Source organism: Telmatherina bonti (assembly GCF_933228915.1).
Source record: "Telmatherina bonti genome assembly, chromosome: 11".
Lineage (NCBI taxonomy): Eukaryota > Metazoa > Chordata > Actinopteri > Atheriniformes > Telmatherinidae > Telmatherina > Telmatherina bonti.
Window position 1 is genome coordinate 20,470,172 of NC_136629.1, and position 13,559 is coordinate 20,483,730.

Genomic DNA, 13,559 nt, shown 5'->3' on the forward strand with positions numbered 1-13,559 from the left:
AGTGTGGAATACAAAGGCCCTGACTGTGAATGACTGTTACTGACAGAGGTCTTCCACAGGGCACTGGGTGCTTGTCTGTATTCCCAAGACCAGTCCTCTCGCCATGTGACAGCACATGCTTTCATGTGATACGCTGATCTGTTGCGAATCTGGAAAGCTTCCATTTGAAATTCCAATTGAATGGAATTTGTGCTGCGGAACAGAGAATTCAGTCAGCAGTCATGTGAGGAAGTATGCAGATCCAGCGAGCAGAACTGAAGTTAAGTTTGGAGCATGCACAAGATGTCTGGAAGACAACTGTTTGGCCCAATAACATTTGGTAAGATAAAAAGGATTATATGTACGTATGTTGTAGAGACAGATGTCAGGAATTTAGCTTGTGTCAGATTTGATTAATTCAGCCCTCCTCTGTATATCATTACATTAGGTGTAGGTGTGAAACTGGAGAAGTTTAGAGAATGTAAATGTTAATTTGGTATCTGATGACGGCTCATCTCGGAAGCCGCACTCAGTTGACTGAACTGGTATTGTTCTGTAATGTAATGGAAAGCATTGCCAGGTGTCTGTCTTGTACTGGGACTTACAGCTCGTGCAGAGGAACACATGGCTGCTGCAGACATAATCGTACACCAAATGGGCGGCATTTTGAAAAGCATGCTCGATTGGATATGAGCATTTTCATCATTTTATATTCAAGTTATGAACCTTGGCTTTAGTGTTTGAAAATACCTTGCAGTATTTGCACATTTTATTTTCACAGTTGTGATGTACTTTTTGTTATGAGTGTATACTTTTCTGGACTTTGTATTTGGCTGTTAGGCTTTCATCCAGCTGCGTTTGTTGTAGTTTGGTGTCCAGCCTGCAACATTAACTGGATACTAACAGGTTAATTAATATTATTAAGCCTCTGTTTTGTCACATTAGTTCAATTAAAGATGAAATCTTCTGGAAATTTAGGAATTCTCATCATCAAGTTGCACAATTTTTAATTGTTATTTTCAACATTTAATGGAAACACCTTGCAGCTACATTTGAAAAAAATCGAATGTAGATAAATGTTTTTGAGTCTTTGTAGACATACAGTATGTGGATCATTTGATCATGTCGTGCCCCTCTGACATTTTTATGTCTTGTGTTACAGCTCAGACATGAGTGGTGCCAGTAACACACTGGCGAGAGAGTTCCTGACCGATGTTCATCAACTATGCAGTGCGGTGGCCCAGCGAGCAGAGGCACGGGAGGAAGATGAAGAGGAGAGTCATATGGTGGCTCTGGGCGAATACCTGGTCAGGGGACGAGGCTTCCTGTTGCTGAGTACCTTGGACTCTATCATTGACCAGGTAAGGAAAGAGCTAAAGACATTCATCTAATCTCAAACAAATCAATTTATTTTATTTTATTTCAGTTATAAGAAACAAACAAGTAAACAATAAAATGGTAATTGTTCAGACAAATTGTTAGCTCTTAAAATATGGGAATCAACTGTGATCTCAGTCCATATTTGGATGAAGAAGAATTCCTGTTGCATGACACTTGAGCAACCTGAGACGTAGCTTCACAGAAAAATACAAATCCCACAGACTTGCACTCATTTGAAGTAATAAATACCAATGCAGCTGAATTCATTCACAGCAACATAAAATTTATAGTTACTGCTTTTCGCTTCAGATTTAGCTTCATGTGCTAATTAATGTGCTATGCTTTTACATGCAGCTGTTCAACATGGGCATAACTAATTTAATTTCTGCACATATGCCTGCATAACTTTTGCCTCAACTGATCTTTACTCATCAAAAGGAAGTTGAACTAGGAATGCCCTGAACGGAAACACATGATGAAAGTAACAAATATAACACAAGCATCAGCTGGTGAGATGAAAGAGCTGAAAAATCAATATAAAACCACTAGTTGTGCTCTGATTAGAGGCAATGTAATTTTAGGAAGAAACTATTTGGCCTTAGAACACAGTGTTTTTCCATTGAATAAAAGTTATTATTAAAAACCCTTTCTGCTCTGATAGAAACATCTGAGCAAAATTGGAGAGAATATATTTCCATAACTGTCAGGCTAAACCTTCAAAATTACTTCGATGTCTTCGATGTAAATTCCCTTCTTACATTGGATCTAAAGACATAAAAAAAAAAAACAGAATAGTAATGCAGTGCTCGTCTGTTATTTAATTATTTGAGTGCTGAAAATTCAACTCTGCTGTTTTCTCTGTTCCTGCTGAATCAAAGATAATGAGCAAATTTGTTCAGAATATCCAACCTAGATTCTTATGTAATTTTATGACCATTATTTGGTGATGTGTTAAAAAAACACAGGAGACTCTCCTGATGACAGTAAACAATGCAGCTTGAACATCACAGAGTTTTTCCAATAAATACTGTAAGATGGGAGTATCAGAGCACCAAAAAAAAAACAAAACAAAAGAAATAAATGTAAATTAGCAGACATACTCTGGAATAAATTATTGTGGAAATAAATAAAGAAAATCGCCAATGTTAGGTTAACTGGTCACATAAAATTAGCCGTTTGAGTGTGATTGGCTGTTTGTCCCTGTGTTGGCTCTGTGATGGACTGACAACCTGTGCAGGGTCTTATCTGCTAATTACTGCGATCGGTTTCAGCTTCCCTCCAACCCTGAATTGGAATTTGCAGTATATGAAACAAATTAATTAATGATATGTTTTAACGCATTTCTGTTTTAATTAATTACTGTTTAATTTATCTTTCAGACATCTTTATTAACATTTGATCTCATGTATTTATTTTATGCCCGTATGTTGTTTTCTTTTACTCTTCCACTTTTTCTGTTTCTCATTTGTTTTTGCTTTTCCCTTTTTTGTATTTGCTTTCCCCTCTAGTTTCTGAATCTTTTCTTATCTTAATATTACTTTTAAAACACACACTCTACTGCACATCTGGTATAACGCCGAGTCTTGTGACTTGTCAGATTGTGTGACCCATAAAAAAGTTCAGTTGTAAACTGTGTCCAAATCGAGTCATAAACTTTATACTTTGTAGACTTAACATGCTTGAAGATTCTGAAACAATTTTGCTAATTTAATTTTTCTCAGATCAGTTTTAAACCTTTAACAAAAACTGATTATAACCTTTAGATTGAAACTTTTACAACTTTTGAATGGTAATAGTATCTGTCTTTGTTGGTGGTGGACTGGCAAACTGAAGTGTACCCCCTCCTCTCGCCTGTTAATTGATGTCAGTTGCCTGCAAATGCTCTCTTTCCTTGGTCATGTCTGATGTTAGTGTTTGACTTGTACATTTTGAATAACAAAATTGTTTCACAAACTGTTGAGACATCTGAAATGTGCTTATTAGTCCATGATAGACTAAAATGCACAAACAAGCTAAATGCCAGCACACAGTCCAATGCAACAATGTTTCAAGGTCAATGAGATAAAATAGGAAGGACATAATGATGATTAATCTGACCACAAAGGTGATCTTATAATATAATGTAAATACCCATTTCGTAGATGAATAGTATGTTAACATAGTTGAAAACCAGCAGCTTCTACATCTTCTAAATAGTTTTTGCTAATTTAAATGCCATGGAGATGGAGACACTCTTGGTTCCAGTTTTTCTGGTCTTATATTCCATTGTTGTATTTTCTCTGTAAATGGCAGCATTTGGCACTGACTTTTAATGCATTCATGTTCAAATTGTTATAAGCTGTTGTTGCAGTCATAGCTGTCTGGAGTCTTTCAGGCTTTTAATGACAATTAGAAACACTTGTAGGGTAGTTCGTTTTTTTTAAAAGCTACCATTTTGATTGAGCTGAAAATCTATAGTTGTTCATCCTTCACTGAGTTTGTAGGTCCTTCCACCCCAGGTTGACTCTGATAGATCAGATATTTTGTCTGCGAGAGCTACTTGGATTGCTATTGGATGTTAATTATTCTTTCTTCTAAGTTCACTTGGACAAAAGAGAGAAATCTGGATTTGTTCATAAAGAAACTTGGATAGAAAAATCCATCAATGAAAAAAACCTTAATAAACCTTCCACTTTAGCTTCTTATGCTCTACAAATGTTTTAGGTTGATCAATTTTTAATTATCACATGAGAGAGGAATGCTCTGGATACACATGAGATCACAAAGGTCTCGGAAGTAAATCTGTCATGCAGTTGCTACATTGTTTCCTGTCACACTTTTGCTGAGCTACCTGATTAAATGTGCACATAGATAAATAGTCTGCTGCTGATGAAACACCAAAAAATATTAATTTTCAAATATGATTTGAATTGAATGCTAATTTAATTCAAGTAAGTGCATGAATAAACACTCAGATGTTTGAAGAACATCTGTAATAGATAAAAGTGGGAGTGTCCTTATGTGACGTCAGAGTGTAACCAAAGTGACAAGTGAGGGGAGGCTTTCGAGGTAACCCAGTGTGTTTTGTTGCACTTTCAGGAGCTTACTTGTCGGGAAGAGCTGCTCACTTTGCTGCTGTCTTTACTCCCATTGGTCTGGAAGATTCCTGTGCAGGAGGAAAAAGCTCCAGGTTAGTTCACACAGACATTGCTATATTACATGCTCTTTTTAATTTTGATTTTTTAATGTCTTGAAGAACATGTTTCTCATTCTGCTCATGTGACTGCTTCTCATACTCTATTTAGCTACACATTTAAAATGTTATACATAATTTTATGGATATAAATCAGTATTTGTCTTGCAACTGGAAATAACATTTATAGCTTTATTGTTTTGTTTTGTCTTCCATCTTTATGTAATTCTTTCCAGCTTATAATCAAGCAGTTTTTAAGCCTCCAGTTCGGTGGGTTCATGTAAAGGCACTGGAATGTATACAAATTAGTTTTGAATATAGATTGTGGCAGTGATGAGCTTATCAAGTGACACTAATGACATTTCCTTGACACTGCATGTTGCAATGCACTGATTTTGAGACACAACAATCTATTTTAACCACTTATTGTGATGGATCTGTGTAACAGGCACCCACAGAGCAGAAGATTAGCAGTTTCAGAAGCCTGTGACCTAACTATGACATCGGCATTTAGTACAAGCCTGCTGATCTTCTCTTACATGGACCCGAGACATTTTTCTTTTAATTAATTTTTGCTTACTGACTGTTCTAACAAACAAGCTTTGACTGTGGAGCATCATGTTCCTCATTATGTACTAAAAAGAATGACTCTTGAACGTAACGTAAAAAAGTGTTTGTCACTCTCAAAATTGAAAAAGTGGCGTAACCAGGCATTTATGTAATATGTCATCCCAAATTTAGCATTTCTATGTATGTTTAAAAGTTTATTTGCATGTAATTGTTTTCCTTGTTGACAGATTTCACCCTGCCGTCCTTACTGGAGGTGTTCCTTAACCGGGAGGTGAAGGCCGTCCCTCTCAGAGCAGGACAGAAGGCTGCAACAGAAGAGCAGAATTCTGGAAAACGGTCTCGTGTTGGCAGTGGCACTTTCAAGTCACGGAGATCGCGCAGAACAGCGCAGAGATACTCAGTAAAAGATGCTCGCAAATCCCAGGTTTCTACCTCAGATTCAGAAGCTAACTCTGAAGACAGAGCCGCCCCAGGCTCAGGTGGTGCAAGGAGCCGAAGAGCTCATGGTTCCACCATCCAAGTAAGCTGTCAGCATCATCGCTCGGAAGCCTTGCAGTTAAAATCCACCGCCACCAACACAACAGAAACCATGAGTGCACCGTACCCCCATCCCAGAGCCCCTGGGTCCCAGATGATTGACAACGAAATCCTGACAGACCCAGCTGCAATATCAATCTTCAACCGAATGGAGAACTCACCCTTTGATCTCTGCCATGTGTTGTTGTCCCTGCTGGAGAAGGTGTGCAAGTTTGACATGAGCATTAACCACAACCCTGGCCTTGCTGTCAGTGTGGTACCAACTCTAACAGAGATCTTAACAGAGTTTGGAGATTGCTGTGGTCCAGGGGGAGGAGGTGGAGGTGTAACAGGTGTAGAGGAGCTTGCTGGAGGTTGGACTGAGGAACCGATAGCCCTGGTTCAAAGGATGCTGCTACGTACCATCTTGCATCTCATGTCTGTGGATGTGAGTCAGAACGACAGACTTCCAGACAGCCTGAGACGTAGTCTGACGGACTTGCTAAGAGCCACTCTCAAAATCCGGAGCTGCTTGGAAAGACAGAATGATCCTTTTGCGCCACGTCCCAAAAAGACTTTGCAAGAAGTTCAGGAAGATTTTTCATTCTCCCGTTATCGTCACAGAGCGTTGCTGCTTCCTGAGCTCTTAGAGGGAGTTTTACAAGTACTTCTGAGTTGCCTCCAGGCTTCCACACCCAACCCCTTTTTCTTTAGCCAGGCCCTGGAGCTCGTCCATGAATTTGTCCAGCACCGTGGACTTGAGCTTTTTGAGGCCACTGTGCTGCGACTGGAGGGACTTGGAAGAGCCAAAGATTCAGAAATGGGGGGAGAGGCTTCAGAGCGGTTAAGAGGTCTCATTGCAGGGGTCTTCAAGATCATCAGTGCTGTAAAGAAAGCAAAGTCAGAGCAGCTGCATCAGTCAGTATGTGCCCGTCGCCGTCACCGTCGATGTGAATATTCCCACTTCCTTCATCACCACAGGGACCTGTCAGGTTTGCCTGTCTCTGCTTTCAAGCAGGCTGCTCGACGTAACCCCTTTGAAGAGGATGGAGAAGATGTGGAAGGAACTGAGGGAGATGCAGTGCGCTACCCTGAGCGCTGCTGCTGCCTAGCAGCCTGTGCCCACCAATGTCTGCGGCTCTTGCAGCGCCTGTCACCCAGTGGGCCTGCTGTGTTGCAGGTTTTGGCTGGGGTTCAGGCTGTTGGGATCTGCTGTTGTATGGATCCCCGCTCAGTTGTAGGACCACTGCTACATGCCTTCCAGGCTCCAGGACTGCGTAGTTACCAGTCTCATGTCCTCAGTGTGTTGGCCAGGCTGATTTTAGATCAACTTGGTGGGGGTCAGCCCTCAGAGAAAGCCAAGCTAGCCTCATGTAACATCTGCACTCTGGATAGCAGCCAGCTACCAGGCCTGGAGGAGACACTGCAGCAAGGAGAACCTTCGACTCTTTCTACCAGTTTATGTTACCAATCCCAGGGTATACTGCCAAGTGGAGGGGGAGCTGAGGACATGCTATGGAAGTGGGATGCTTTGGAGGCCTATCAAGAGCTAGTATTTGGTGAGGACTGGCAGCTGAGCCAGCAGATAGCTGGCCATGTGTGCCACCTGACACTGCGGGGCAATGCTGTTGTGCAGTGCAAGCTCTACACACACATCTTCAACCCTGTGCTGCAGAGAGGGGTAGAGCTAGTCCATCATGCCCAGCAGCTAGCGGTTTCTACTGTCTGCACTCAGGTCTGCAGCTTTCATACGCAGTGCCTACCCGTGGAGGTTCTACTCATCTACCTGCAAACGTTACCAGCACTTCTCAAATCAAGGTGAGCTGTTGTACACTTTGTGATCTGATCTTCAATGTCTTGGCGTTTATCCTTTTTTTTTACCCTTTGAATTGTTTTTATCTTTGCCTTTTAACTTAATTCCCAACAATATGCAATAGTCAAGGGATGCAGGGAAACATTTTAATTTCTCGTTCAAGAAATAGGTAATAATTATTTTATATAATTACATAAGCATAATCAACTACCCCCAAGTAAGATACCTAATCTACCTAGACCTTGTCATTAGAGCTGTCCCTCTAGGCCATCACTAATTAATACTAATGAATAATTTATCATAGCTACCGAACCGAGTGAGAGATGGTAGATTATTGACTCTTTACGTAACAGTGTCACACATGGTGGTCAGGCAGAAGCACGTGTTTGTCCATGCGTGTTGTTCAAGTTTCAGCAAAAGCAATTAAAATGATTTTTATTCTTTTTAATGTTTTCTTTTCTGCTGAAAACTAAATCTAGATTCCACTGAACACAACATAATACAAAAACATGTATGATTGTATTTTTCTTTATGACCCATGAACATTGTGCCCATGTCCTCCTCAGTGTGCATGCTGAAATTGAGTTTTGTATCCCCTCATTACAGTAAATAAGATCAGCTGATTTAAAAAAAAAAAAAAAAAAAAAAAAAAAGATGGACGTACGGTCTTTTTCTGTTTTTCTTGCAGTGTACTAATGCAGTGTTTTCCTGCTGTCTGCAGTTTTAACAACATTCAAATTCCGTGTTTTTCAGTCCTGAACCTCAGGAATGCCTGCCCTGCATGTTTTAGGGGTAACCCTACTTCAACACACATGAGTCAAATGAATGGCTGATTGCTATTTGCCTTGCAAGGAACTTCACGAGCAGATTGATTAATCTGTAGCAGGAGTGTTGGAATCAAAGAAAACTAAAACATGCAGGGCAGGTGGATTGAGAAATTGCTTTTTAACTGTGATTTCTGTCAACAAACAAATTTAGGCCCTTTTAATTACGTGTATTTAAGATTATTGACAAGGCTTATAATTTAAATAACTTTCTGTCAGATTATGAAATCATTAATAATCAAAACGGATGAAACAACTACTTTGTGCATTAATAGTAATGGGAAAAAGCAATTGCAGAAGTTGCTCAGTAAAATATTGAAGTTATGTGAAACAAAACACTTAGTTTTCAGTCCATGATTTAAGAACTTTCCCAAGAAGAAAATAGTTTGTCTGATTTCAGAAATATCAAATTCTCCATTGTTCCAAAATTTCATGTTTCATCAATACATTTAGTGGTACAGGATACGGCATAACAGGCAGCAAATGTAAAATGCAAGTGACTGATCTTTACTCATTCACAAGTTTCAAAGAATACATGAAATCCTGAATCGATGCATCCAAAATTAAAACAAGACTTATCACCTTTAAAAGTAGAATGTCTCTTTTATTGTCTTGAATAACAAATCTATATTAGACAGCTCCATCTTCTGCTTCAAAGAGGGCAATCTGTTGTATGCAAAACTATTTTATTTTAAAGTTTGGGAAGGTAATGTTGGGGAGCTAGCAAGATCTAAAAGTGGCATCCTGTCTTGGCTCCTCCCCCTCAGGCTTTGCGTCTTGCGTGATCCAAGGCTTTTTTCTTACCTCTGCGAAGGAAGTTTATGTTTTAACCAGCCTTTATCTGTTTGTCTGTATGTGTTCAAGATAACTCAAAAAGTTATGGATGGATTTTATTTCATTTTCAGGAGTTGTTGGAAATGTGAAAAGAAAGAACTGATTTAATTTTGGTGGTGTTTAATTTTCTGAATCGCCATTTGGCTCGAGGAATTTTTTTTTTAAAGCTGTGGTGGAGGTTTGCGCTCTCCAAGTGCTATCCTAGTTCGCAGCTTTTTCCACCAATAATTCTCTCTTTCTCGGCTGTTTAGCGGCAGGAGCCAAATAAACCAAGCCGGGTCGGGAAATCCTTCCTGCATCTCTCTGCCATGTTTGCTTTCCGAGTTTCTTCTTCACTACTTTGTATTTTCATCCTAACACGCTATTTATATGCAAGATGTGGCTATCAGGGGAGGGGGAGGAGGAGAGATGGGAAAAGAATCTTACGAAATATAAGAAATGAACAACTTCAATTCGGCCCGAACATTTTGATTGGTCAGTTTTTACAGATTTACAGTAAACTGAGGGGTCTAACTATACTTTTTATTGTTCATGATTTAAAAATGTACAAACTAAAATCAAGACAAGGAACTACTTCACCCAGAGTAAAAAAAATGTCTCTGAGCAAGATTACCTTCCCCAGCTTTAAGTCTTCCAGATCAATTATATAGATAACAATGATTAGACAACTGGAGTAAATCATAAAGCTCATTATGTTGAGTGACTGTAATTTAATGAAAGCAGTTATTTGCTGGATGAAATTTTGCTGCAAATCTTTACACTGTCTCTTGAAAGGGCTAACACATCTTGGCATGCCCACAAAAAATATAGTCTCTTGTTGACTAAAATGACCTATATGATAAATATCTTTTGCATCATCTGACATCTTTTACTGCATACACATCATCCTCTGCTACGTTTGTAAACGCCTGCATAACAGGACTTAATTTTTTTTATGAAAGCATGAAGCACAGTGTGCAATTAATGAAAAGTGATCTAGATGGACTTTCACAGCACTAATGAAATAAGGAAATGTTCTGAAAAGCTAAATTAATCAATCTGTAGAAGGAGGCTTCCTTTGGACATGGAACATGATTTGAATCGGAGAAGGAAAAAAAAGTTGAACTGTTAAATTTGACATATTTCATGCACTAAGTTAATGGCTTAAAATGACCATCTTTTTTTAAATCATACTGGAGAGGCAGCCTGAGACTGTGTGTTGCAGTGTCCATATATAGTGTTTTGTAATTTAATCCTCACAAACTTGATGCCCTTTTATGAATTTGTCCTGTGTTGTAATGCGTTAATTATGTGTGTTTTTAGTAGTTTACACATATAAAACGGTGAAATGTCCCTTTTGTCATGTTGATTAAATGCATCAGTTGTCTTCACATTACACCGTCATGCATGTCTAAATAAAGAGTGCAATGCTCAGTCAGCAGAAAACAGGTCAGATCAAGTACATGATGCATATAAAAAAGGAACTTAAATACTGTGAGTGTTTTCATATGGAGTTATCTATATGTAAAGATGTATATGCTGAATAACTGTGGGAAATTTGCTCTCAGTGTGCATCCCTGTTACCATCAGATGGATAATTTCACTGATCACTCAGATGTTAAGAGTTATATTCTTTCTGGGGGCAGTTTCTGAACCAAACACATGGCAGAGTGCAGTCAGATTCAAATGAATTCATTCAAGCAAATCAGATTGCTCATGTTTAAGTTCGGCTTGTTCTATTTATGTCCACTGTTTCTCTTATTTCTTTACTGATTGTAATTTGTAATATTTTGTGTTGCAGGGTCATCAGAGACCTATTCATCAGTTGTAATGGTCTTAACCAGGTTACGGAGCTTGTCTACCTGGACCAGACACGTTCTTGGGCTTTAAAAGTGTTTGAAACTCTGATAATAGGCAGTGGACGACATCAGACTGACGGGGTCCTTCAAGAGATGGAGAGCGCCGATGCTGAAGAGAGAGAGGCTGTTTTAGGTCTGGCTGAGGAACTGGGGTCCCGAGGGGTTGGAGAGGGCCCGCAGAGCCTCAGCAAGTTCTATGAAGGCCTAAAGGAGGCATATCCACATCACAAGAACCGTAGTGGGCACGGTCGTGGACCAGCCCGCAGCCGAACAGAGACTCACCTCCATGTTATTAACCTCTTCCTGTGTGTAGCCTTCCTCTGTGTCAGCAAAGAGGCAGATTCTGACAGAGATTCAGCCAACGACTCAGAAGACACTTCAGGTTATGACAGCACAGCGAGTGAACCTCTGGGGGGGCGGCTGCCTTATCTATCCCCAGACAGTGTGGCTTTACCCTCCAAAGAGCAGCTGCAACGCGCCGCAGATGTTTGGTCAGTGTGTCGGTGGATCTACATGGCCAGCCCTTTATTCCAGAGACAGTTCTTCAGGCTCGGAGGACTGGATGTGTGCTTACGTCTCATGGCCATGGTTATCCAAAAGCTTTCCTGTAAGACCAAGGATGGAAAAGCAAAGAAAAAAAGAGACGGGAAAGGCAAAGGCAGTCCTGAGTCACACAGTCACAGTTCACCAGGACTGGAGGATACGTCTTGTGATTCATCTAACAGCCATGGTACTGGTCCAGGTGAGGGAAAAACCAAAGATCCATCAAGAAGATTGGAGGAGGAGTGGCAACTACAAAGCATTCGTCTCCTTGAAGCCTTGCTGGCGATTTGTTTACACAGTGCAAACTCGGCCCTTCAGAGATTAGAGCCTGAGCTTTCTCATCAGGTATGTATGTCTACATCAGCATCTGTAGCATACTGTGAAATAAATATCTGAACATGTCACCTAAAGAAATCATTTGCCATGATTTTACACAAAAGTGTAAATGTAACTTTTCTTTCAGCTTCAGTCTGTTGAGGAAACTCTGTTTGAGGTGAGAGACCAGCTCGCTCGCTCAGGGGTGGTGAACTCTGACCTCGCTGTGCCCCTGTTTGACTCTCTCCTCAGAGTGGCTCTGGCTGAGGTGTCGTCCTGTCCTGATCCTTCTGAGGAAAAGCAAGACAGGGTGAGTCTTACTTCATTACTTAATTAGAACAGCTACCTTGTATCTTTATATGGTTACTTTTTTACGGTATATTTATGTGCTGTGTCCGTAACAGAACAAAGCTCCTGGCAAGTTTTCTCTCTGTAATCTTTACTTGTCTGTTGCAAAACCACATCATAAATTTGTTGTTTTTAAACTATTTAAAACTATGAATGTTTCTTTGACAGCAAGTTTGTGTTTTACACAGCTGCTAAAATCCTGTCTGGTTGTGTCATCAAGTAATTAATTTTGAATTGCCAGAACAAACTATAGTTGAGCATCAGCTGGATGTTATTTGATCATGTATTTTTGGGAAATGCAACATTAATGGCTTCTTCAGTCTAAAAGCTGGGATAGGTAATGTTGGGCAGTGAGCAAGATGTGAAAGTGGCGCCCTGTCTTGGCTCCTCCCCCTCTGGTTTTGCTCCTTACGTGATCGAAGGCTCTTTTCTTACTTCCGCCAAGGAGGTTGTGTTTTTACCGACATTTATCCATTTGTCTGTATGTGTTCAAGATAGTTAAAAAAAAGTTATGGACAGATTTAATTGAAATTTTCAGGAGTTGTTGGAAATGTGAAAAGGAAGAATTGATTTAATTTTGGTGGTGATCTAGATCATCGTTTGGATCCAGGAACTTTTCAAAGCCGTGGCGGAGGTTTGCACTTTCTTTTCTAGTTCGCACCTTTTTCCACCAACGATTTTCTCTTTCTCGGCTGTTTAGCGGCAGGAGCCAAATAAACCCAGCCGGGTCGGGAAATCCTTCCCGCATCTCTCAGCCATGTTTGCCTTCCGAGTTTCTGCCTCACTACTTTGTATTTTGATCCTGACACGCTATTTATATGCAGGGTGTGGCTATCATGGGAGGGAGAGGAGGAGAGATGGGAGAAGAAGCTAATGAAATGTAAGAAATGAACAACTTCAATTCGGCCCGAACGTTTTGATCTGAGTTTTTACAGATTTACAGTAAACTGAGGGGTCTAACTATATTTCTTATTGTTCAAGATTTAAAAGTGTATAGACTACTATCAGGATGAGGAACCCCTTCACGCAGAGTAAAAAAAAAAAGTCTCTGAGCAAGATTACCTTCCCCAGCTTAAAGTAATTGCATTCTCTCATTCAAGTGTAATTTTTCCATGAATGTTCTGTAAATGCCAACAGCAGCGATAGAAAGAGAAACTGTCTCTGTGCAATATTTACCATTCATGGTAGAATGGAGTGCACATAAAATGAGATGTGATGAATGGAGTCTGAGTCATGTTGTCATGACTGCATATATTTGTCTTAGTGATGCCTCGTGGTTATGGTTTGTGTGCTGGTGGTGGATGTGAGCAGTCAAAAATATTGTTTTTTTGTATGTTTAAGGTGTAGGTATTCTGATGATGGACTCTTGAGACTGTTTTTATGCTGATCAAGAAAAGCCAAAGACAGCCACCCACTTCTGGTTTTTT

At 39.9% G+C, this 13,559-nt stretch overlaps 1 protein-coding gene across 1 annotated transcript in view; it reads left to right on the plus strand.

The window, feature by feature from the left end:
- The first annotated feature begins 1,141 nt into the window (after positions 1-1,141).
- The window catches only part of lyst (lysosomal trafficking regulator), a 42,325-nt gene continuing 29,907 nt past the window's right edge, over positions 1,142-13,559 (plus strand). Inside the window, exons 1-5 of the mRNA XM_079248526.1 lie at positions 1,142-1,340; positions 4,438-4,528; positions 5,329-7,435; positions 10,869-11,814; positions 11,933-12,094. Coding sequence (XP_079104652.1) covers positions 1,149-1,340; positions 4,438-4,528; positions 5,329-7,435; positions 10,869-11,814; positions 11,933-12,094 — 3,498 coding nt within the window. The 5' untranslated portion in view covers positions 1,142-1,148. The remainder of the gene's footprint in view (positions 1,341-4,437; positions 4,529-5,328; positions 7,436-10,868; positions 11,815-11,932; positions 12,095-13,559) is intronic.